Here is a 25,780-nt window from a genome sequence, read left to right as displayed (position 1 = left end):
TTCACAGCTTGTTTTAATGAGCAACATTAAAACAGTTAGAAACTGGTCGTGCTTTGCGCCCAGGGTTGAACCAGGTGACCCCCAGAAAGTCCTTTCCAACTTAAATTATTCTGTGACAAATGTGAAATGCAGTTAGCTAGGACAAGTGGTACCTAAGGCTTTAGTCGTCTCTGAGGCATAAAGGTTTACCTTCCCAGTCTTCAGGGAACGCGAATCCAGCCCCCGTAATTACTTCGGAATCTTGGTGCTACCATCTTTGTGTTACATATGTGACAGCAGCCTTTTGAAGCAGATGTGCTTTGAGATAAAGGAATGTTTCCAGCTGACTTAAGAAGGTGTATTCCCGTTTGTTTTGCGGTGCCGTTGAACTTGGATTTTTAATTGTTCATCAGTTTATTGCCAAAGGGTTAAATAAATGGTGCTGGATGTTTTTAACAGGGTTTTTGTTTGGTTTTTGGGGCTTTTTTGTTTGGTTGCTTTTTTTTAAAAAGCACCTGTTCTGCAAGGGACTTTGTTCCCACTGTTCCCTCTTTGTCAAAGTAATGCATGAATTGACTGAAATCTGTTTATTTACTCAGAGGAGGTGGGGGAGGGTGTCCTGAATTGGCGGAGTAGTTCTGTGTGAATTAAGTTCCTGTTCACATGATGGTTTCAATTCTAATATTATTATGCTCAACCTTTTATGGGGAAGGTGTGATGTATAGGGCTGTCTTCAAACTAACATGAATATTTTAAATTACAGCATTTGACACTGTGTACCAAAGAAATGGTGATGGAGAAGCCAAGTCCCCTGCTCGTAGGGCGGGAGTTCGTGAGACAGTACTACACTCTGCTAAATAAAGCTCCTGACTTCTTGCACAGGTAACGCTTTCACACACAAAGTGACTAATGTTTTTGAACAAAAGTATGTACTGTTCATTATAAATCAGATGAACGTTGATTTCTGAGTATAGGAGAAAACGGACCTGGCTAACTTTTGGGCTCTTGGAAAACTATTTCACCTTACTGAAAACTCCTTAGGCTCTAGAACCAAGTCTGATGGATGGATACATATGGATGTATGGCATGTTATCAGGGTATTTCCTGTGTGGGAAAGTGAGCTGCTTATCAGCTGATAAAATGGTAACGTGGACATATTCTAGAAATACTTTTCTAAAAAGACAGAAAAGAAAAGGAAAGAAAATGGCAGAGGAAGCACTTGCATTTAGTACCTAAGACAAGCATGCTAATTATTTCAGGATACCATATTTTGCATTGCCTCTGAGAAGTTTTTATCCAGATTGTGATTGGAGATTTAAGTATAAATGTCGTGGCCTGGACAAGGTAGGTGGAAAATACAGGAGGTTTTTTTTACCTGTGTCCGCTATTTAAATGGTACTCTGAATGGGCTTCTTCCTTCTGTTTTTTTTTTCCCCTTTTTTTTTCTTCCTTCTTTTTCTGGTTTTGATTGGCTACATACAGCTTGTCACTTAAGATTTTGCGTATCGACATTTGGACTTTGAGCATCATGGACTTGTAATAAATAAAAGTGAAAGTAGCTTAGCCAGCATATAAAAAGAAAAAAAGCAGTCGCTGCTTGGTTTGGTCTTGTCTCAGAACCTGACGTAAGGTTGATGGTGAAAAATTGGACTGTTTGATTGAGCACAAGTTAGAGCTCTCAGATGCCTTACTGAAGAATTCAGTCTTTTGAATAATGCCTCTTTTCATCTGTAACTTTGAGGTAGGGAAATTGAATGGTATCGTTTTTATTTAAATCACTTAACCGCTGTGGAGCCATGCTGTTTTCTGTGTTGAAATCTATTTTTAAGGTGTCTGAGCAGTGTATTGCAGGCTTTCCTAATCTATGTTTAGCAATCTAACAGAAGTTAAAAGCAGGATTTTTAGCAACGGCAGAATTTTTCCTCGCCCTCAAAACTTCAACAAATGAGTCAGATCAGATCGACAACTGGACAAGTATGTCCATGTAACACATCGATACCTGATATACAAACTGACAGCTCGCTCTGACCCAAGAACTGCGTTCCCTAGCTACGTATCATGCCTGGGTGTTTTCCCCAGGTGGCCTGGGAAAGGAACTCATGCCTTGGAGTTAGCTTCAGAAGCACCTCTTAGGCAGGTCTGTCAGCAGTTAGCATCTTGTCGATATCCATAACTATCCATTGCCTGTAAAGGTCAAGCAGTTGAAATTTTTAAGAGACTTGAAAGGGTGTGACTATACCAGTTTTTCAAGGCAACAGTTATGTTGTGAGCACACGGTGCAATGGAAATCCTGATATTGGAAGTGCAGGGTCATTTTTGAATGATAAAAAAGCCCGAGTTAGTAAGACAAGTTTCTTGTCAAGTGTGCTGTCATTTTGCTCTGAAACCCAGAAATTGTTTGCATAAACAAAGAGACAGAGAAGAGTTTATAAGGGATGATTAGGCCATGCTTCACAGCTTAATACCAAAGGCAGAGGGAGAATTGTATCGGTTCTACAGTGAGATTGCTTTTTCCTCTTGTAACATTTATTTTCAATGGCAGTTAAACTGTGTATTGGGGTAAGTCACGCCTGCCTCAAACTTGGTGTTGAAAATAGTCTTTGATTTTGCTCGTAAGAGCGTTTACCTGTAATGATAGTGACTGTAACCTTGGCGGGATTTGGAGGGGGAGCGTGTGTTTTGGTTTAAGAAGCAAAATACTGTCGGTATGTTTTTCCTCCCTAACTGCTTTAGTCAAAGAAGAGCAGCCAGCCGTTCCAGGTTTGCCTTCCCTCCTGCTTTCCCTTAGTATGGCAACATTACTTCCTTTGCCTCAATACTAACTCATGCTATGGGAGCATTACGGAGCTGGTGTTCCTGGCACATTTGGGATGTAGACTGGTGTTTCCAGACTGGGGTGACGTGAAATTGGCAGAAGGGTGGGTGTGAGGAAAAATGGTGTCTGCAGAGACATTTAGCCTGTTGATGACAACTTTGGTGCTTTATAGGAAGTACTAGGTATTACTCCCGCCCCTCTAAATCTCAAGCTTTACTCGAACAACTCTGCAATGCAGCTTTCCAAATTATGCTGTATGCGTGCTACGTTGAGTGGGAACGGGCAATTGTCCGTAGAGTTTACCTTCTTGCCGGAATTGTGTTTTCATCGAGGGCTCTAGTCAAGAATGTTACAGAATTTTTCTTCTTCTATAAAGCGGAGGGGCTGTCGATGACCGGTCAGTTAACTGTCTCCTGGAATGGCCCTGCTGAGGTCTGGGGAGCTGGATAGAGACTTACGAGGCAAGCTTTCCTGGTGCAGGTGATACTCTGTGCTCACGAATGTTCTCTGTCCAGTTGAAAGGTGGCAGAAGTGTCACTAACAATAGCATTTGTGAAATTTCTCTTAAATATCTCTGCACAGAAGTGTCCTAGAGGTTTTGATCTGGTTTGGTTGAATCATAGCTGATTCCTGAGCTGCTTGTGTGAAATGTCTTCTAGCCAGTTTTAGTCTCTGCCACTGCTGTCCCTTTTTTTGGGCTGCGGAGGTGGCTACTTTTTTCTAGTCAGGCTCAGATACGGAGGGCATTTGCGGTTCTGTTCTTTGGCCCCACCTTGTTTATGACTGATGTTCTTCTGAGAGGGCATCTTATCTTCCCTCTTTCTCTTGCTGTTAGTCTGAACAAAAACTTGCTCACTGCCACAGAAAGATTTTGATTTTCATGGCTTCCTGATGTGCTCCTTCTTGCAGCGGTAAGGGAGTTTGGACAGCCAGCGTTCAAGTTATTGTTTTGTCCTGCTAAAAGCTTGAGAAGAGCACCGAGTGTCCTGTCGCTAGTCATTATCCAAAGCTTATCCAGGGGTTATGGGTAAGCAGAGATCGGTTTGCCCTCTAAAATCGGTGTTACTCAGTGTAGTTTGCATGCCTGTTACGCTTTAGGTGAATTTATATGGCTTTATTGGCCCCTTAAGTGAAAATCTGTAATTCCATATAACCGGGGACTTAACGTTTACTCCTTTCCTGATCTGCAGTTCCCACTTGTTAGGTTTTCTGCCTGCCAGAGAGTTTGAACCGTTCCTTAAGAGCAAGTTAAAATTCTTGGTCCCCCTGTGAAAGCGCTTAGTAAGATACGCTGACTGTCAGAGGGCTTACTTTGGAATTTAGAGAGTGAAAAGATGTTTTCCGATCTGCTTGCACACTGCTTCAGCTGGACTTCTGTTTTTCCTTGCTGTTAGGAAGTGCTGGACCACGCTCAAAATCATGGTTATGCAGTTGGTACCAAAGAAAACAATGTAAATATTTCCCGGACTGTTTTCTGGACCTAGTCACGGGAGTTAAAATCTTGGTTGGTATTTTTAGGAAAGTAGAACTGGAAAGAGTTTCTGGCTTTAGTAGGATAAACCAAGAAATGGCAAATGTGGAAGTTCTGGTGTTTAATTCTGTATCTTAAGACTGATGGTCTGCACTGGCTTGTTAAACTGGAGAGAAATGTTCTGTATCCTTGCTAATCTGTGTGACGGTGAGTTTATAGAAGTACCGAATGGAAATTTTGTTTCATATATACACCACAAGGGTGGATAATAATGGTATTTTAAAGTGTTAGCATTCAGACCTCATGGCAGTCGCTCCCAAGGCAAAGCACGCTTCCAAATAAAAAAAGGTGTGATACGATGGTTTTGTCTGATCTATTAATTTAAATGTACAGAAAATATTAAGCATTCATATGCTTTATAAGTTGGCAGTAAAAATCCAAAACAAAACTTAGACTGTTCGAAGCTAAAAATTTGGAAGTAGAATGAAAGCGCAAAAAGATCTCTAAAATGTAAGAAAAATATTGGAAGCAAGTGTACGTATATTACATATAAAAAATACGAGCTTTTGAAATCCAATCCGGAAGCTGGTTCAAGAAAGGGTGTTAGGGTTTGTTTTTCTTGGAGCGGTCCAGAGGTTTGTGCTGTTTACAAGACCAAAACCACAACTGCTACTTGTTGGGTAGCATAAATATGGAATATGAGTTTTGTGTCAAAAGTTATGCAGTGGAGGCTGCTATAAGTGGTGATTCAGTGGTACACAATGATGCAATTAATGCAAATGAAATACTGTTCACTGCCTAACTGTAAGAAGCATAGAGAGAATGCTGCTTTTGGGCCACATCTAGTACCGGATTTATCCCTTGGTGTGGCAGCAGTAAGATGCAGTTTTGTTTGGCCTTCTTTCATTTGCCGCATTTTTACACTTGATTTCAGACAGCATTTCTTCTGGGTGCTTTGTGTTCGGCTGTGGTGCCTAACAGGAGTCTGGTCTTTTCTAATACTTTAGAGGTTTGTAATGAGCTCTTTGGCCATGGCTTCTGCGAAAGCTGAGGTGTGAAATAACAGCCACATACAGCAGAGAGACAGCAGAGATGGGGAGGTGGGTTGGCTGGTCAAATGAGTTGTCTGCACAGTCTGAATCCAAGGCAGAATCCCTCGCTGCTGCCCAAAGCTTTGAAGAGAACGGGGGTTCAGAGGAGAGGTGGGCGGGTTGTTCCTCCCTAGGCTAACGCCTTGGCTGGGTAGCGCGGCTTTAACGCAGGCGGATGATTTTGATGTTGGGGAACCTTCAAGCCAAAATGGCCACCTTGCCTAAAGGAAGCAAGTGAAAGGTTGAGGTTGATTTAGGAGCTTGCTACATATCTTGGGCGAACTGGAATACTGACTATTAAGCTTGTTTGTTCCTGTATTCTTGGAGCCTCGGAAGTGGAAAATACATCTTGAATTGCTGTTTGTGCTGAAATTCCTGATGCATTGAGCTCTACAACTTTCAGCTAAAATACTTGTTGGATTTGGTTCTATTTTTTCACTGCTATGACCTTTACATCTTTTCGCTTGCAGGTTTTATGGCAGGAATTCTTCTTATGTCCATGGAGGACTGGATGCCAGTGGGAAACCGCAAGAAGCAGTGTATGGTCAAGCTGTGCGTATCAAAATCCGTCCTGTAGTCCTCATTAATGTTCAGAACTTACTTGTATAAATGAGTCTTTTTCTCTACCAATTACTTTGACTTTCTTATCTGGTAAATAATGTATTGTGATACTGCCTGATACTGATTCAGAGGCAGACAGGAATTTGTTGGCTTTAATTTTTCTGTTTGATTGTTGCTGCTTTTACTGTGGGTTTTGTTTGATTCGTCAGCTTTGCAGCTGGACTGCAGAAAACATATTTAGGATGGGAAACAAAATCAAGAGGTCCTGTTAGACTTGTGCTATTTATGTATCTTATAGAAGTGGTTCCTTGGGAAGGGGACTTTGATCTTTGTGAGTTACGTGGAATTCTGTGTGTTACCAAATTCTTCTGTGAGTGGAGTTTTCTTAAAGTGGAAGATAACTTTTCAAGAAGTGAAGTAAGTCCAGGAAACACACGTTTTCACTTTGGTTGTAGCTCTTTATCAGAATCATGCCTGTCACGTAGGGACATCTGTTCACGTGGTAGGCACATCTTTGAGCAATGTGGCTTTTAGCCCAGGGCAGGTTTGGTTTCTTCCCCTTTTGCCGGCAGAACCTCATTTGGCAGCACAAAAATCGTGGCAGCGCAGATGTTATCCCCTCCTGTGACGTTTGGGTACTTTGTGGATGCGTAGAGGCTTGGGTTTTTTTGTTTGGGGGGTGGTGTTTTGGTTTTTTTAAACACAAGCTAAATCCTTCTCTCTCGCAGGCCCTTTAAAAAATTAAAGCCTTAAAGTTGGTCGTATGTTGTAATACAGGTGGAAAAAATGGATAGCAAGTTGTATGCTATTTGGCTACTCTGAGAAGTACTTGAACCCTGGTGGAAAACTTCACAATAAAAGTTAGATGAGCTCAGGTAGGCTGTTCTCAGGGTCAGACACTTCTTGGTTCCTGTATTTACCTTTTGAGCTTCAGTGGGGGGCTTTTTTGTGTTAGTTCAGACTCAGGTATTTAAAAGGTATAAAGCTCTGTACAAAACTCAGTGTAGCTAAAATGTAACTCTCTGTTTCTAGGAGATACACAAGAAAGTGATGTCATTACAGTTCAGCGAATGCCACACCAAGATTCGTCATGTGGATGCTCATGCTACTCTGAGTGATGGGGTGGTTGTGCAAGTAATGGGAGAGCTGTCAAACAACGGGCAGCCGATGAGAAAGTTCATGCAGACTTTTGTGCTTGCTCCAGAAGTAAGTATATGTAAGATTGTGTTTAACTTCAAATAATGATGATGGAAACCTGATCTGTAGCTACAATTTGTTACATTGGGGCAAAAATACAATTTGGCTTTTAGCGCTTGGCCGGGAGGCTATCGCTACATGTGTCACAGTATGTGAGTGCAGAGAAGCGAGTGTATTGGACCCGTCCTGAGCTGTTTTATATATTTTCTTAGACTTGAAGTATCGGAGCAGTAATACCAAGCAAATTGGAGCTTGCATTTGGGAGCTGCCATTGGCTCAAGTAAATAAAAAAAAAAACGTTCAGCTCTGCAGATCAGGTCTCTAGTGTAGTTCTGTACTTTCTTCAAGTCTGTTGGCAAGTGTGAGTATGGGTTGATGCTGTGCAAGTTACTGCTCAAATTTAGCTTTTGGCGAGAGCAGAGCTGTGTAATGGTAAAGGGTGTCTTGTGTAATTCCTACTTCGTTCCCCCCACTTCATCACAAGGTATTGTGTGATTGGTGATTAACGTTTTAGAGTCTTGTTGAATTTCTTCGTTGTTTCCCTATGCAATGCTATAAGCATACAGTCACCCCGTGAAAGTTCATTTTGTTTTTTTATTGTAATAGGGAAAATTGAAATTCCTTGATGAAACTGAGGGACTTTATGTTTAGTTAGAACCTGTGATTGCCGTGCCTTAGCAAAATTGGTTTTTTTTCTGCTTGAAACTTCCTTTTTCAGTTGGGCGGAAGTTACCATTCAATTGTTTGCTTGGAGAAGAGGTACCACTTGGAAGATGGCTTTAGTGAAATAGTCCTACTCCAAAATGTTCATGTGTACCCCAAAGCTTGTATCTCTAATCCATCCTTGTTGTTGACTGCTGATATGCCGTATATTCAAAAAAATGCATGTTGCTTTTTTACAGGGTTCTGTTCCAAACAAGTTCTATGTCCATAATGATATCTTCAGATATGAAGATGAAGTATTCGGGGATTCAGAAGGAGAACTTGATGAAGGTGAGAAGAAGTGTACATGTAGAGTTTGTCTCGTTCTTGTTCCTCTAGCGTCTATGCAGAGCTTTCAGAAGTGCCTAGAGGAGATGGAAAGACGCAAACTATATTGCATTCTCGTGGAGCATAGTAATTTGGGGGGTACAGGTTATGTTACTGGAACTATCTGCTGGTCCAAAACATTCTGTAAAATGACGGTCGTACAGTAGTACCTTGTTCCTGGAAGGGCTGAACTGGCTCAGGGTGGGTGAGGCTAGGCGGAGAATGGAAATAAGCAGCAATAGTACTTTTGCTGCCGCTAGTTTCATCAGGTAGACTTAATTTCTCTGATCAGTTGAATTTTTAGGTGAAGTGATTTGAAGAAAAAATCTAATTGGCTTTTCAAATAGGACATGTAGTTCACTTTCGTATCATCATCACATTCAGGAATTCATTTCTACTCAAGGGCTGAACTTGACGTGGGTGGTTTTTTCCTCCTCTGTTCACTGAGGCAAAGCAAATCAGAGTACAGCCAGAACGTATGTACATGCGTTCACTCGATAATGTCTGGAATTTTTTCATCTCAGAACAAAGCATCTTAGGCAATCATCCTTGTATTTGAGGTTAATCTTCTTAGTTTTCGGTACCGAGATTTATGAGCTAATAGCGCGATCTTTCTCTTTTACTGCCACCATATGAAAAGCATCTGCTGCTTTAAAAGATCCTCGAACCCTTTTCCCAGAACTTCCTAGCAGCAGTATGTCTCTAGTTACTCCTTTTTTGTGAAAATAGTAAAAAAACAAAGTCTCTTGAATGAGCGGAACGGTCTTCTATCTTTTCCTTCAGCTAATTTTGCCTTATTTTGCTGATGAAGCTTTATTTTGATTACTACTAGTTTAATATGCTTTTATTTTTAAGTGCGGCTTGTGTATGCTTGCAGAGATGTTTAAGCAAGTTTTTCTTTTTGTGTCAGAGTCTGAGGAAGAGGTGGAAGAGGAGCAGGAGGAAAGACAACCGTCACCTGAACCTGTGCAAGACAATGCAAGCAGTGCTTACTATGAAAACCATCCTGTAACGTAAGAAGTCCATTTTATTATATAAAGTTGCTTTTTCCATAAAAGCCTCAGAATTGCTTTGGCTTTGGATTCTGGATGTGATTTAACAGGCAGCTTAGGAAACTACACTTAACTTGATACAGATCTGTGTTATGTTAACGTTATATTATTTTGAAACATTGCTTCTTGAATGGAGAGAGGAAGTGGGGGATGTTCTTATGTTTGCTAGTTATTTTCACTGCTGGTTTCAAATGTGAGGTGAAACGGTAGCAACCGTGTTTATGTACACACTTAATGGAGTCTTTGTTATATAAACTTATAACAGTGAGTTGATATGATGTAATTTATGTGAACAGGTGGGTTAACAAAGGGGTGGTTAATGATATGTTACTCCTCAAATTTGGGTTGCACTTGAGGAGGAAAGTCTACTTTGTATAAGAAAAATACATTTTATTAAAAAACCAACCAACCAACCAAAAAAACCCCACAAACACAAAGAAACAAACACCACCAAAACCCTGTGCTTTTTTTGAAACATAGGAATGCCTTTTAAAGGGCCAGAACTGACTTCCGGGTTTCCTTGTTAAAAAAAAAAAACATTTCTGACATCACTAGATGATGTCTGTTAAGTGCATCAGTGATAACGCTAAATGCTGGTCACATAGTGCTTTTCATGAGAAATCTTATGGAAGAGGGGAGTCTGCTGGCATTCTTGCTCAAGATAATGCAGGAAGTTTTTGATGCCTAAAAGCATTGTCAGGTCTTGGTTTTGGGTTACTGTGCCAATTGGAAAGAAGTTGTAAAGGCAACGTTCATCACATAGTCACTTAGGCATATGCTAACCTGTGGCAGGAGCTGCATAGGCAGAAGTATTTGGAATGTGGTAAGCTTTTGGGGTGGCCGAAGAAAGAAGTGAAGAGCTTCAGATCCTTTACATTTTGAGCACACAGAGTAGAGAAGAAGTTGCGTGTGATTTTCAGTAAACAAGACACAAAATTCCTTTGGTAAGGAACTTGTATGGCATTTTTGTAAATAAGCTGTGGGTTTCATTCCAAAATTGGCTTCATTTAGGTGTATAGCTTGATCTTCCATTGGTCTCTCGCTGTGCTTCTATTCTTTCAGGAGCAGCAGTTCTTGAGTTTAGCACCTATTTTTTAAAGGGTTTATAAGTCTGTGTGATTTTCAGATTCTCTTTAGAGAATTGTAAAACACGTCTTTTTTAAAATCTGGCTTTGTATGCAACTACAGGGGTAGAGCTTAACTTCCCACAGTATTGTATATGTAGGTGCTGTATGGTAGCAACTGGAAACAGAATGATCTTTTTAATAGCAGCCATTACCATAGCATAACTTATAAAAAGTCATAAAGTGCAAAGCAATTGGTAAGCTGCATAAAATGCGTTTGATTATTGTAGCAATGGGATAGAGGAGGCGCTAGAAGAATCGTCTCATGAACCTGAGCCGGAATTGGAATCTGAAACGAAAACCGAGGAGCTGAAAGCTGAAGTAGAAGAAAAGACCCTTGAGGAGCTAGAAGAGAAGTCTCCATCACCACCTCCTGTAGAACCTGTTTCATTACCACAAGAACCACCAAAGGTTAGTTAAAAGTCCTATCTGTGCTTCTAGGTGCAGATGGTAAACCAGAAGATTTGGTTTTGAACTTAGCCTTTTTGAGTGGCCAAACTGGTACCTCTTTTCAGCATCATGCTGTATGAACAGCTAGACTTGAACCTTGAACGCGTAAAAATGCAAAGTTTCACTAAAAAAGGAAAGAATGTTATTTTGAAGTGCTGCTCAAGTCACCTATTGTAAATTTAATGCTCTGCTTGTAAAGTGTGTGTGTGTGGTTTTATGCATGTGTAAACCTTTTAAAATGTGGAGTTAACATATGTTAAGAAAACACCTCAAGCTACCACCAGCAAAAATCTCATACAATGGGAACCACTGCTCTTCCTTGAAAAAAACCATAATGCATTGACACGTGCAAAATTGCTGGCAGTATAGGTTCAAAATCAATATGGGGGCATTGACTGTCTCCCTTAGAGGCAGGATGCCTAATCCTAAAAACCACCGAGCACACCGTGCGTCATCTGGTATGGTTACACTTAGGTAGTTTGAAAGAGATGGGAGGAACCGGTGAAAGCTGGAGAGAGGTCATTTTCTAGCTCCAGCGTGTCTCCCGTATGTTTTTTTTTTCCGAACCTTTTTCTCTTTTCCATTTTTACTTCTAACTTCTGGCATCCACTTTCTTTCTTTGTGTGGAAGACACTTAACACTACAGGGTTTTCGGTCCTAGGTTTGGTTACATCACGGAAAGCAGTGACCTGGGGATGCTGAGGGAACTGGGCTCACTCAAGTAGTGATAGTGGGCACGGTACACACTTGCTCCACGCCGTTGGAGTCCACAGACGGCTAGAGCTGCAAATCCTTCTGTATCTTCGATGTAATGCTTGCACAACAATTATTTAATAGTCGGATATGAACCAAAAGTGTATTTTCAGCAGACGAGTTTCCCTGTAGGAATGTCAGTGGTTTGCCATGATTAGTAGCCTAGGTTTGTTGCATTTCCTGCAGGCTTTCTCTTGGGCTTCAGTGACCAGTAAAAACCTGCCTCCTAGTGGTACTGTTTCTTCCTCTGGAATTCCACCCCATGTTAAAGCACCAGTCTCACAGGTAACCCATCTGTGAACACCTTGGATTGTCTCATTACTTCTGCAAACTGCTTCAGTTTTTTAAATTAACAGATCAATTTGTTTGACTTAAATTGCACAAATTAATTGTGTCTTAAATGTTAATGCACTCACCTTCTTGTCGCAAGCGAAGGCACGTACACGTAACAGGTGTAACTTTGGGTGATGGTGACGTTAAAATCTGTTCATGTGGAAACAGGAAATCACGACTGAAATTTTTTTGACCTATCTTAATGGGATATGGTTTGGTTCACAAGGGAAAAAAAAACAAAACGAAACAAAAAATCAAGTCCCCACAAAATGGTAGTTTTCTGAAGCGTGTTTGAAAGAGGTATTTCACTGGCGGAAATGCCCCAGTAGTGAAAAGGGATAGCACCTTTTCTGAGAAGGTGCAAGATTGCTTTGTAAGGCTAATGTCTACAGAAGCACGCTGGATTTCATCATCCATTTACAATTAACTTATCACAGAACCCTGTACCAACTTATGACTGTGTGGGGAATGGAAGGATTCACATTTCCTTGCCAGGACAATGCTATCTTCCCATTCCTAGGTTGACTGGGTGAGGAGGGGAAAGAGGAAAGAAAGTTTGACTGGGTGATGGCTCGTGTCCCGCACGTGCCAAGCTGGTGTGAGATGGTCCGAGACTCTCAATTCAGCTGCCTCCGTGTGTATAAAAATCCTCAAAATAGAAAATGTGTGCTTTAACCTCTCCTACTGACACTGTGTACCAATGCACTCTATGTCGTGGTCGCTCATGTCCAACCCTTTTAAAAGACTGCAATTTTCAGTGGAGCGGCTGGGTTATTGCAGCTGTTGGTTTTGCACTGGTTTCTTCTCCGTTTTTTACTGACGGAGAGGAACGTGTCTAGGATGGCCCTTCAGCCAAATACATGTGAAAAAAAAAAAAACCCAACAACAACCCACCAAAAAAAAAAACCCCACCAAAAAAAAAAAACCCACAACAAAAAACCAACACCTTGTATGGTGTTGCTTCTGGTCTGACAGGGCTGTCATGGAAATCAGATAATGGCTATGTAAAGAGTTGGGAAGCCTGTGTGTCTTAATCAACTTCAGCAGGGCTTTGAGCGTTTAGGTGGTATTTGAGCCGTAAAAACTGTGTTTTTTCTAGTACAGCACAGATTTTCCTTACGCAAAACCAAAATTGGTTTTGATTTATTTGCAGTAGAGATGGTGGATTTTTGTAATATGACTGCAAAAATCATTTTAAATTATCTGTACAAGAGTGCAGAATATAGCTTATAGATGTCCCCTTAAACTCTTTCGTGTTGCCTCTGCAGCTTGTCGTGCTTTCTGCCTTTTAGATCACTTTTGCTGTGACTTCATATTTAAGTAATTCTGTGTGGAAGTTTCTGAACAATACCAAAGCGGCAAGAATTTAAACTCTCAGCTCTTCTGGAGACCGAATTAGTCAGTTCTTAGCTCCTTTTCTTTCACACTTTTTAGACATGGTATACAGAAAGCTGGTAGAAAAGGCACCTGAAAAATTTCTACAAGGGGTTACAGATCAGTAGCAGCTTTTTTCTGTTCCCTTGGATCCATTAATGTCAGATACTGTGCATGTAAACGAGGACAGTAGATTGCACTAGTGGGTGGGTGGCTCCTTTGGGATGCTGTTCTAGCCCACGTCAGTGATGTTACAAAGCAGCTGTTAATTGTCCTTCTCATTCCTTTCTCTGCATCGCTCCAGTTTTTCCCCCATCTTCTATCAAGTTAAAAATATAACCTCTGTAGTGTTAACTCAGAACCCCTCAAAGGACTGCACACGTACTGTTTTGGATATAGACCAGTTCAGTTCCTGTTTATTTACAGCTGTGGAGTTAAACAGGTCAGCATTTCTTGCTCTTTTTCTTTTTGTGGGCCATTAGAAATCAACCTGCCTACACTGATAAATCAGGCCTTCTCTTTATAGCATTTTCAGAGATTCTGACCTCCCATTTGCGTTAACACATCAGCTGTCGTAGGGGTGCCGGAGGGGCGGAAGCAGTCAGGGTCCTCCCTGACTCTTGTCTTCTGGCTTGGAAGTGGTGAGTTCAGGGAAAGATCCGTTCATAGATGCTGCATTCTCTCACCACCTGAAATCTGTTCAGACTCTGGTTAGACTCTTCAATAATCTATAGCGCCTTTGTGGAAGTGATTGATAAGTGCCTTTAGTAAGTTGTGTGGTCCACACTGACCTCAGAGACAGCGTGGTAGCTATCTGAGGTATGCATCTAACCTAGCTACTGGAATTCCGGTGAGATGATGTGGGGTTTTTTCTTTTGTTTCACGTGAAGCGTGGTTTCTTCTTTTTTTTAATTGGCTAGTTGGTTTTTTGCATGCATGCGTTTTGATTGTGGCAGGCATCTCGCTCTAGAGAAACTTTTAAGCCTTCTAAGATGTAAAAAATAGAATTGTACCAGTCTTTGGAGCCACCTCGCTCTTTCTGTCCCATCCTCCTCTGTTTCAGGGGGGTGTTCAGTTCCAAAGTTGGTGAGTAAAGGCTGACTTGTGGCTGGTTTTGCTGTCATTGCCAGTAGCGTTGCCGTAGCAGAAGGAGGTCCCTTTCCTTCCCCATGTGAGCTCCTGAAGGGAAGAGACATTGTCACCTTTTCCTTAATTGTTCTGAAAGCTCCGTTAGGCTGAGGTTTGTGGCATACTTGGCTCCTGGGCTGAGCGCTCCTTTAGTCGTTGTCTGTTGAAATCCTTCGCCTGTCCACTTTGTGTGGTTTCTGTGAAATTAGAGTTGCAATTAGCTGCTGCTTGGGCTGTATATGGCAGCCCTTAATAGGCATCTTGTGATGCTGGTAATAATTGCAGGGTTTTGGGGGAGCACAGTTTTGCGCAAGTGCTTTCCTCTTCAGGCAGTGCCAGAGAGCGCTGAGGCAGTCTTCCCCTGTAAAGAGGGATGGTACTGATTAGAAAGCAACTAATGAGATTAGCTGTTTGTTGTTTGGATAGACAGAGAGTATTTGTGGGATAGACGAGAAGTTCAGTGAAATGCAAAGCAAGCGGGTAAAAGTTAACTGTTATTTGGGATTTCATAGAAGGACATCAGTGACTTAGCAAGTCTTTGCTGTGGCTGGCGGAAGGACTGAGTGTTTAAGCCTGATAGCCGTAAGTATCTAAGAAATGGGGGTCTGAATGTATTGAGTTTCGCTTTTGAGGTATCATTTATAATGCAGTAAAGATGTGTGAGTAAAAGACGGCAGGGGAGCTCCAGTGACCCATGAGGAGATGTAATGAAAAGAGATTTAACAGGAAGGCTGATATTTCTAGCTTATTCTTGGAATGGAAAAAATGATCCTAGAAATGTTGGAAGGACAAGCTAATGCCTAGCTGGGTAGAGCACAAGTGATAGGAGGGCTGAAGCATTTATTTAGTGCGTAATACCTGCACGTTTCATGTAAAATACAGTCTTTCTATCCCTGTGGGGTACTCTCTGGCTGGAACCGTCAGTTGTCTTGAGCCCTCAAAGGAAAATAAAGGGAGATGTTGAACATAAACTACTTCTCCGCAGCAGTCTGGGCCTATAGCCGTCGTCCTTGTGTTTAATCTTCCTCGGAAGCTAGTGTTCTTCTTTATGCTGCTAAGGATAATTTTGTTTTCCTAAGATAAGAACCCAGCACAGCAGCAGCTGCTGGACTGTTGTACCGAAAATGGAATTTTAAAAATGTTGGAAGTTGCTTCAGTAAGCAACAGGCTGCGTAGAAATAGTTTTTATTTTTCTGTCTCTTTTTCTCAAATTATCTTTAAAAGCATCTTTTGCTTGCAAAAAATAGAATAGTTGTTCCAGTTCCTGAGAATATGAAGGGTGTACTTTGAGCATCATGGTCCTGACATCAGGAAAGTTGAAGAATATCCTCAGCAGGTAGTCTGTAGAAATTGTCATTTCGGGTGGCTTTATTGTATCAGAAATACTTAGGACACTTCTGAGGGCTTTTGTTTTGTTCTCATCTTTCTTTTTGGTAGTTTCCTTATAGTTGTTCTGCACTCGAGAAAAAGAATCCCTCAGGGACTCAGACAGAAAATGTGATTTGCCCATCTCTTCGTGTTCATCTCGGAGTACCTCCTAATCTGTGAAGTTTGAGCTTGGCATGAGGAAGCTTTATTTGATCTGTGTGGGGTTTTTAGTCAGGTTGAAGGATTCATGAATAACGGAGCGTTGGGGTCTCAGTGCCTGGTCAAACATGGAAAATTCACCTTAGCCATGTTTTGGGGAGACGCTCTGATTGAGAGATGTTTGCTTTGCACCTTTTAGCAGAGATAACTGAACACTGCAGTCCTGGATTGGTACAGAGGAATTTATAGAGGTGGAAAAAAATGTATTCCCAAACACATTGACATGGATGTATATCTTCTGGAGTTCGTTTTGTGCATGCCACTTATTTATGTCTTGTGTTGTGGGGGTTTTTTTGTTTTGGTGAGTTTGGGGTTTTGGGGATTTTTACTGGGCCGATGTTTAATAATGCATGTTCTCCTCCTGTTTTAGCCACGAGTTGAAACTAAACCCGAAGCTCAGTCTCAACCTCCTCGTGTACGTGAACAGCGTCCCAGGGAAAGACCGGGTTTTCCACCCCGAGGACCTAGACCAGGTAACGTGGATCAGCTTGTGTGTCTGCTAGTTAATGAGAGGTGTCTCCTTGACGGGACTGGTCTGTACCTGGGCTTGTATGTGGCTGATAATGAACTGTCTGTTCCTACTGCCTTCAACTAGAAATGGGGGAATATGATATGGAGTCCAAGCTGGTGATGAGTTGTTGCAAAGATCAGGCATTATTTCCAAGCTTCTGTTTTGTTGAAATGTTTTTTAGTAGTCAGGCCACTCGCTTATATGCTTGAGTACTTTTCATGTGGCTTGATGCAGTTCTGAAAAGCTGCTGTGGACATCTGGTGGTTTTTTCCTTGTCTTCTAATTTTGCTGAACCTTGGAAGCAAGAGCTCTTAAATACCTGGTGTTGCTCTTTGTTTTGGAAGAAAACCTTCCCACCGTGTCAGCCTCAGTCAGTTAATAATTTTATACCTATTTTCCATATTGTGTAATTGTCTAAAATACTGTTCTCAGTTTGGCTGCCTCATGTTTGTCTTAGTTTCTGAGCAGGCAGTTCTCTGCATTTTCTTACTCATACAGGGTATCCAAAACTGTAGGACGGCCTGGCTAGGAAACGTGCACGTTACTTGACAGTCGTCAAAAGTGGTGTTGAGAGGTGAAAGCCTTCTGAGTTGCCTTCATCTGTCCAGCCTGGTCGCTTGCAAACCTCTGCGCAGCGCTGGGCGAAAGCTGTTTAGTCAAAGGCCCGGAGTCACAGGATGTTGATCAGTTCATCGTCTTCCCTAAGTCACGAGTTCTAAGGGGAGGGGTGGTATTTGCAATTATCCTGAAGTGGTAGTGTAAAGCTGGCGGGAGCTGGCAGAGCGCTGCCTGCAGAAGCGGTTAAGTCTCACCGACTGTAAGCGTCTCCACCAACTCCAGCTAAAATTGGTTTTAATGAAGGTTTTCAATAAGTGCATACCAAACCGTGGTACGGATTGGGCTTAAAAGTGCTTTTGGCTTTGATCAATGCAAGTGTATCTTCGCTCGGGGACAACGCTGAAACTCAAAGGATTTAAGGCACCGAGAAAGAACCGTGACATCTGTTACAGGTTAACATTTCTTGGTATTTTTAACGTGTCATCTGCAGCAGGGAGCAAAAGCTGCAACTTGTGGCTAAATCAAGTTGCAAATCTGCATTTCTTCTGCTCTTGGATGTAATACAAGTTATACAGAAAACGTGTAACAGAGCCTGAGTGTTTTAATTCTGATCTTACACTGGTGGGTAGCAGAGGCAGGGGAGAAAAAGCTGATATCTCAGTTGACCAAATGGTAGAGCTACAGCCTTACGGTCTTATTTTCAAAGGAAGTCAGCGAGCTGTTTCATCTGATTAAGGAAACCTTTCAAACGAGCTAGCAAGCTTGCTGTAAATGGGCTCGTAGAGGAAGCTGAGGAGAGAAGGGGGTACACACCTACACTGTAATACTTCAGGTACAAAAGGGGTAACGGTGTGCTGCTGTCACACTGCAAGGCAGGTAATGATTGAATCGGGAGTTACCGGCAAAGATTTTATCTTCCATGGTGCTAAGCATACTAATACTTCGGTTGAGCTGGAGAGAACATGAGGAACCCTTGGGAACATGAGGAACTTGTATTTGGGACAGAATGGTAGAAGATGAAAGCCAGAAGAGGTGACTGGCAAACATTGTTTCTAATACGATACTGTTACGGTGCTAAGGAATTGATGAAGAGGTGATTCAGATCCAAATCTTTTTAAAAGTACGTTTTAATAGGTAGCGAGCTCCTCTTCAGTATCACGATTTAAGATACAACTAGAACCTCTTAAACAAGCTTGCCCAGTATTCCAGATGTTTTAGTTAACATGGATTTATTTAACCTATCCAGGGAAACCAGACGAAAAGAAAACAAACACTTTTTGGTATTATTACAAAATTGTCAGGACTACGTAAAGAGGAAGATCGTATCCTCCCGCTCTGTCACCCATGGTAAACATAAGCTCAAGAGCTGAATGTACAGAATTGTTTGAGTGAACGCGCTTGCTGCTGTTTGCAGATGTGTTCATCCGAATCTACAGACATCCTCTAACCTCGGTGGCTCTACCTTCTTCTTTCTGTTGACAATAGGGAGAGGGGACATGGAACAGAATGAGTCGGATAATCGTCGAATAATTCGCTATCCAGACAGCCACCAGCTCTTCGTTGGGAACTTGCCGCATGATATCGATGAGAGTGAACTGAAAGAGTTCTTCATGAGTAAGTAGCAATTTTGGCTGCGGAGACTAAGAAGAGAAACTGTGTTGAAAAGTCACATAACCTTCACTTAGGGCCGCACAGGGGAACTTTTACACGATGTAACGCTACAGGTGTTATCTGGAACAAGCGGAGGGGTAGTAGAGCTGGCACTGTCGTTTTTGGTAACGTGGCTTTTTTTTTTTTTTTTTTTTCCCTAGGCTTCGGAAATGTGGTAGAACTTCGCATAAATACTAAAGGAGTGGGAGGAAAACTGCCTAATTTTGGTTTCGTGGTATTTGACGATTCTGAGCCGGTCCAGCGAATTTTAGTTGCAAAAGTAAGTATTGGCTTTGAGTAGCCTTCAAAGGATGGACTGAATGCCCTAAACCCCACGTACTGTGGGCCATCCCAGTTTGCGTTGCTGTTGTTTCTGGCATTCAAACAACAGTTGTAAGGAAAACATAGCTTTGGCGTAGTCATTCTGTCAGGAGTGTTCTGTAGCTTACAAAAGCTGTGCCAGCGTTCCTCAAACCACGTCATACGGAATTCAGGTTTTTTACCTCTGCCCATAGACATCACATGGAGCTCAACACTTACTTTTAGAGATCTTTTAAGCTGAAAGTTGAGTACGTAACCTTTTGAAGGGCATCACATGCATTTCTGAATTCTGCGTTGGGGCTGAGAAAAAGGAGCAAGGTTATTTGCGGTTGTGACTTGAGGAATTGGAGAGGGGAAAGCAGCAGTTTTCACTTCTAGCATGTGGGAGTGAGACCTGGTAGAGCAATTCTCCAGGAACTTTAGCCCTGGAGTGAAAAGGCTAAAGCCGGCAGCGAAGAGGCTAAAAGTGACCTGGCCCTTATTTGAGAAAGACATTTTAATTCCTTGCATGCCAAATGAATTTAAAAGTGCTGTTCCATTTACTGTAGACTTCTAGGGCTAAGGCAGTTAACCGTTAACAGTTAATTTTTGTCTTTCGCATGTAAGTGCAGGTAGGCTGAGGCATGCAGCGAAGGCAGTGTTTTCATATGCCTTGTGTAAATGGACTATGTGAAATGGTGACTAACGTGTGCCTTGAACGCTTTTCCCTGTAAGCCTATTATGTTCCGGGGTGAGGTGCGCTTGAACGTAGAAGAGAAAAAAACAAGAGCCGCTCGTGAAAGAGAGACCCGAGGTGGAGGCGATGATCGTAGGGATATTCGTCGCAATGATAGAGGCCCTGGGGGTCCCCGTGGAATAGTGGGTGGTGGCATGATGCGAGACCGTGACGGAAGAGGACCCCCTCCGAGAGGTGGCATGGCACAGAAACTTGGCTCTGGACGAGGAACCGGGCAAATGGAAGGCCGTTTCACTGGACAGCGTCGCTGAAATCTCCACTGTGGGCAGACAGTCTTGGCAGTGGTACATTATCCATCGTGTTTGCATTCTTGTTAATTTTTTTTGGCTTTGGAATGTGACACAGCCCTTCTGATCATTTCTTTGATGTGAAAGCATCCTTTGGTTTCCAGTTTAAATTGAGGTGGACGTTCTTTCCCCAGTTTCACAACAGGAGTCACACTGTTAATTTATAAATGTAGACTTGGAGAATTGAGGACTGGGAAAAAAAAAAAAAAGAAAAAAAAAAAAAAGAAAAAAAAAGACCGGTTAACTATCTGCAACAAAAGTGAACTAAAGGACATGCCCAATAGAATTCAGGTCCTTTCAGTCAAAAACCCTCTGCTGCACATTTTGTGTAAGTGTTACTGTTTCTGCCTATTACTGTTGGAAACACAAATAGTGCAATTTGTGCAATTGGAGAAGCTTGCCTTTTTTTTCCTTCTTAGAACACTCGGCTCCAAACAAACTCGCGTTTACGCACTCATCAAAATGCACTAATGGGTACTCTGAACTCATTTATATTGACATCTGCAGGAGGCATCGGAGGAAAAAAAACCTTCATCCTCTTATTCAGACAGAATAGCTTGTGAAACGATGCGGGCATCTGATCTGCTTGCTGTGACCAACATATGTACACACACAAACCTTAATAAGACTACAGGTTTATTCCAGAAGGAATCCATTTAGCTGTAAACTAAACAGAACCCAGAGTTTCCAAGTCGTAGCCCTGAGTACGCAACGAGTTTGATAGCTCACGTCAGATTTTTCTATCTGCCCCTCTTCAGTACAGGGATGGCTGCTCAACACACTCCTCCTTCCCCTTTCCCCTTCGATAAGCATTGTACAGTGAAATTTGTCTTGACTGTATTTTGAGTTCTCTGGTAATGTAATAAGCATGATGGTGCCTTCTATGAATACATCATTCCAGTCTTGCTGGTGATTTTGTACAGTATAGTGTATGAAAAGCTGTGCTGCAAAGCCAATCGGCTGCAAAGCATTTAAAGGAAATCATTGAAAAATTGTATTAAAAAAAATTGCAGTATCTTTCAATCAGTAAACGTTGCTAAAATTATCATCCACCTTGCTCTTCAATTAACAAGTTCGCCTGTTTTTTTGCAGAGGGGGGGAAGGGAGGAAGAAGGCATCCAAGTAGTCTCCAGGTTGTCTCTTCTCTTTAATCAATGTCTAAGTTAAAGAAAACAGAGTTGAAATCTCTCTTGGACATACATTTCGGAAGTCAGTCAAGAACGGTGAACGCTTTTGGCCAGCTCGTGATCGGTAGAACTGAGCATCCTTTGTGAGGGTGAGCTTATCAAACGAGGATACTGCAATTTTCAGAGAACAAAACAGCAGCTCTTAAGTATTTGCATTTTCCAGTTGCGCTTTTTTAAAAACTCTTACTCATTTTGCACATAGCTCTCAGCTGAAGTTGACACTTATGTGGCTCCGGACTGAAGGATAGAAAGGAGACCTCCTCTTCTTCAGTTTGACCGGTGGGTTTTTCCAGTGGAGAGGTCTGTTTCTGGATGACGTTCTGGAGCACATTCCCGTAAACTGCAGCTGCAGCAGACAGTACGGTTCGGCTCGGTGCCGGGGCGTGCAGCAAGCACCGGCTCTGAGGCGTCAGGAGTAAAAGCGGGGGTGGGGGGGGGTGTTTGTGTGTGCGTCTGTGCGAAAGTGGGACCGCTTAAAGCTGCTAAGCACGGAAGACCTCAAATAAAATAATGGCAATTTCAAGCAAAAGCAGATAGGGCATCATAGCGATCTGTCTCTGGATTATGCAATCATTTGCTGTTTTTGAGTAAGTTGGAAGATTTTGCACATGTTTTTCTGATACGTTAGGCCAAGTGAAGTGGCATCTGTCTGTTTTCTCCCAGACTCGAGGTCTTCTGTGTTCGATGGTAAGTCTTGCACTATTTTCATACACTTCTTTTCCGGGGCACATTTCTACCAGTTTCCATTTTCATATTTCAGTTTTTCGTTGAAGGTCTTGCATTTTCAGCTGTTACCTGGAAATCTGTAGTACTTGAACTGCTCGCCACGCAACACCACTACTTAGGTTTGAAGCCTTCGAACAAATTGCTGTCGTCGGTCAGCAGTTTGCCACCGGTGTGTTTGTGTAGCATTTTTTTTTTTCCTTCCCCTTTTGTAATGCTGTGGTGTTTTGCTGCCACCTAATTCATTTGTATGGCAAATGGCACTGGGAATAATCTCAACAACAAAACCTGGAGTATTAAAAAGAGCTACTGAGCCATTCTGCTTGCTGGCTTGCTTCTTGTTTAAGTGACGTGAACAACCGTTGGAACGTCATCCAGAGAAGTTTACATGGTGATAGCTCACCTGCTGTACTGTGGACTCTTACGTGTTCTCGACCCTCTTGATAGTAAATGTACCTCTTAGAGCAAAGGAAGGGATTCACTGACCATTACTGTTAGTTGCTGATTTGTGGATGGTGGGAGTATTTTGTCATTACGGTTCTACTTCAACAAACTTGGCTGACCATCTTGGCTTTAGTAGGTATACAAGACAGTGGATTACCATCTTTATTGCTGTAACGTGTCAAGCATTATATGCTAGTAGATTCTAGTTTAATTGTTGCAGGTGGAAAGTATTTTTACTTTTAAGTTTCCATTCTGAATGTGTTTTGACTAAACATACCAATAAACTACTGATGTCTGCAGCATTTATCCATGTCCCTAATTCTCTTGAATGCAGGTTGCTGTAGAGCACCGTTTCATCCCTTGCTATACAGAAAATGCTTTTTTAAGAACATTGTTGCTGCCTTGTCAGGTGGCGGCGGGAAGCCGCAGTAGCGCAGTGCCGCAGACTTTGGTTGAAGGGTTTGACTTGAGTCGAGTCGATGAGCTCTGGTTTGCCGTGGCTGTATCAAATCCTTTCCTGGGACGCTGGCTTAAGAAGGCACAAGGGTCGGAAACCCTGCCAGGGCCACCGAGAAACCGTGCCCGGTCCCCTCGTGGCTTGTGAGGGGTCCTGGCGTGGGTCGCTCCGGCTCCAGAACGAAAAGGCAAGGAAATTAGACACTGTTTCTTCATTCACAGGCGGCCGGCAAGGCGTTACCCTCGGTGCGGGTCGGTCCCCTCGATCTGGCAGCTCCTCTCGCCGCGGGGTGTGCGTGGTCCAGGGAGGACGCGAGCCCCTCTCAGACGTGTCCCAGGTGGGATTCCTCCGCGCCCCGCTGGGCTCTGGAGCCTGCGGCGTCCGGCTTCGGGGGTACAGCTTAAGCGGACGCTGTGATGGTGCTGGGAGGAACGTGAGCCGAGTTGTCTTAAAAAAACAAATCTGGAGTTGCTTGCTGTCAACTTTAGTGTCGCTTACTCTTGATACTGCGGAACCGATTGTCATACTGCAAGATAATCTCTGTTTTTTTCCCTTCTTGTGTTTGGTAGCATTGCCAGTGCCAGCACGCTGCTTGTAGATGAACTGTTCTGAGTCATGGAATCCACGCGGAGCTGTTCTGCTCTGGGTGAGGTTCCTGGTAGCTGCTGTCGGCTGTGTCTTGAAGTCCTCTGCCGAGTGCATGTCTTGGCTGTAATATTTTCTGCTAAATCGCAGTTGGGAGGTGTCTGAAAAGTTACACAGCGGTGTGAGTTGAAATACTGGAATGAAAAAACGAGATCCTGTAGCAGACCCCTAAGCCCAAGTCACCAAAAACTGCTCTTGAGGAGCAGCCTCAACAGCTACGAGATCTGCTGGCGCCAAAGATCCCCGAAGAAACACGATGCCCTCGATGCCGTCCCCTGGGGCCTGCACCGTTCGGACCTTCACGTTGCTTTATGAGGTGCATATTTGTGGAGGCCTGCAAACTCGCACTCATCTGGGGCTGGGGAGGAGGGGAGGAGATGGCGGAGATGATGGTATCTGAAACCAAACAAGGTCGGCCAGGATCTAGTTTTACTTGTGCCATGAAGCCTTACGTATTTAAAATTGTCCAAGAGCACATTTTATCAGCACCTGAGCTGATGTTTAGGCTTTGTGAATGACTATGCGTAGTGATCAAGCTGTACTTTTTTTTTTTTCTTTTTATGCGGGTGAAATGGAGCAAGGTAAAAGCCAATCCATATGCGTACCACGGTGATAGCTGGGGGGCTTTTAGTGGAGATAAAAAAGTGAGGAAGTGCCTGGAGGCAGCTGAAGGGTGTCAGAAGGCAAGGACAGGTTCAGTGCTGCGGTGGCCTCACCTCTTCCCTTGGCGGTAACCGCATGCAGACACAGCCCGCGCTAAGGTAGTGTTACAGATTTTTGTGGGCGTGATTTTAGAAAGGCTTTTGCAGTCACAGCGATTGCTGGGGGTTTGCGTTGCATGTGGAGAAATACAGCTTGGAAAAGTGGGTTTATTGGACATGATGGAAGACGATAGCAGGCTGCCTGATAATCCTTGGGAAAGCTCCTCTTGGTGTCCTCCTTGCAAGGGGAAGAAAAACAGCTTGGCACGTCAGCGTGCCTTTCGCTTGTGTTCTGACTGGTGTCTCCTGGGCTTGAGCTGAAATGCTGAGACATCTCGGCAACGGTGCTTCTGACGCTGTCTGCAGCACGTGCTGTTCCCTCTGACAAGCGGGAACAGCGTGAAGTACCGGGGGTGGGGTGGGGTGTATTTTTGCGTGTGAATTAAAGTTGAGAACAGCTTTTGCAGATGCTGACACGATGCTCTTCTAGGCTGCCTTATTTCAATGCAGTTTTAACTGCAGACCTTCCCTTGAAATCCGAATCCCCTGAGATGTGAGGTACAGGAATTAAACCCAGAGTTGGTAAAACAAGGCATCGAGTACTGGTGGGTTTTGTGCCCCCGTTGAGACCTTAGTAGCCCTGCTGGGCCCTGCAGCATTTACAGCAAGCGAGTCCCAAAGTGCAGCAACTGCAATGCTGCTCTGGGCAACGTGTTGTCACCATGTTTGTCCTGGTGGACCAAGCACACGAACTTGTAGGAGCTGTTGTGCCAGCAGCAGGTTCGGAGAGGGTGCGCTCTGCTGGAGTGCACGTGAGGGAGGTGAGGGGTGTTTGGGCGTCCATTTGGGATATGGAGAAGGTGATCATTTGGGTGATCAGAACCGAGTCCCCTCTCTGGCTCGGCTCCCCTCCGCAGCAGAGAAGAAACCAGACTCTCTGGGAAGCCCCTGTGCAGAGCACGACAGCTCTGCCGTAGCCTCTCCCAGAGCAGCGCAGGGGCGGGAGCAGTACCTCTGCACCGGGCCGCAGCGTGTGGCTTTTCCCTCTCGGCAGGTGCAGCGAGAGCTGCTGACGTTTCCACGAGAAGCAAGGAGCGATTGGTTTTTCCCTGACATGTCAGCCTCTGCTGATCTGCTCCCTGCAGCGCTGTGCTGGGGAGGGGTAAAGCCCTGGGTTCCCAGACCTGATGTGAAGATCTCCAAGCTCCAGAGCATGGCCCAAGAGATAGGATAAAACCCAAAATTTTATGTGTTGTGGGAAGAAAAATAGCTCAGTGGGAAGCAGGTTGGAGGAAGGACGTGGTGTGCACAGCAGCCGCGGCCACTCGCTGCTGCAGCAGTGCTCGGAATCCATCAAGGTGCTCATGTGAAAGAAAAAATAAATAAAAACTCTGAATGTAAAACATGTCTAGGCTAAGGCTGATGTTCCTCTGTAATACAATGTGATGCAGAAACTAGCACCCTTAGCCAAGGGGTGTCTGCAGCGTGTGAAACCTGGGGTGTTGCTGCTTGGCCACAGGCTGATGGATGGGGGCTCCGTACCGCAACTGTGGGCTCACAGGACTTTGAACGCAGCCCTCCCTCTCCTCGGTCCCCTCGGGCAGGGTGGCCTTTGC

General features: G+C 43.4%; 1 protein-coding gene across 2 annotated transcripts; it reads left to right on the top strand.

Annotated features, from left to right (window-relative positions):
- The first annotated feature begins 745 nt into the window (after nt 1–745).
- G3BP2 (GTPase activating protein (SH3 domain) binding protein 2) lies at nt 746–21,087 on the top strand. Of its 2 annotated transcripts, XM_009574513.1 has the most exons (11): nt 746–861; nt 5,827–5,908; nt 6,950–7,123; nt 8,017–8,107; nt 9,054–9,156; nt 10,550–10,730; nt 11,709–11,807; nt 16,315–16,417; nt 18,499–18,627; nt 18,825–18,943; nt 19,699–21,087. In XM_009574513.1, exons 1-11 carry the CDS (start codon nt 767–769, stop codon nt 19,969–19,971), a joined length of 1,449 nt encoding a protein of 482 aa, XP_009572808.1. In that variant the 5' UTR covers nt 746–766; the 3' UTR covers nt 19,972–21,087. The 2 variants fall into 2 exon arrangements, with proteins under 2 accessions (XP_009572808.1, XP_009572809.1); XM_009574514.1 differs by lacking the exon at nt 11,709–11,807.
- Nucleotides 21,088–25,780: the final 4,693 nt, after the last annotated feature.

Source organism: Fulmarus glacialis, unplaced genomic scaffold, assembly GCF_000690835.1.
Source record: "Fulmarus glacialis isolate BGI_N327 unplaced genomic scaffold, ASM69083v1 scaffold41643, whole genome shotgun sequence".
NCBI lineage: Eukaryota > Metazoa > Chordata > Aves > Procellariiformes > Procellariidae > Fulmarus > Fulmarus glacialis.
Note: the sequence above shows the minus strand (reverse complement) of the source record. Positions and strands in the feature narration are given on the sequence as shown.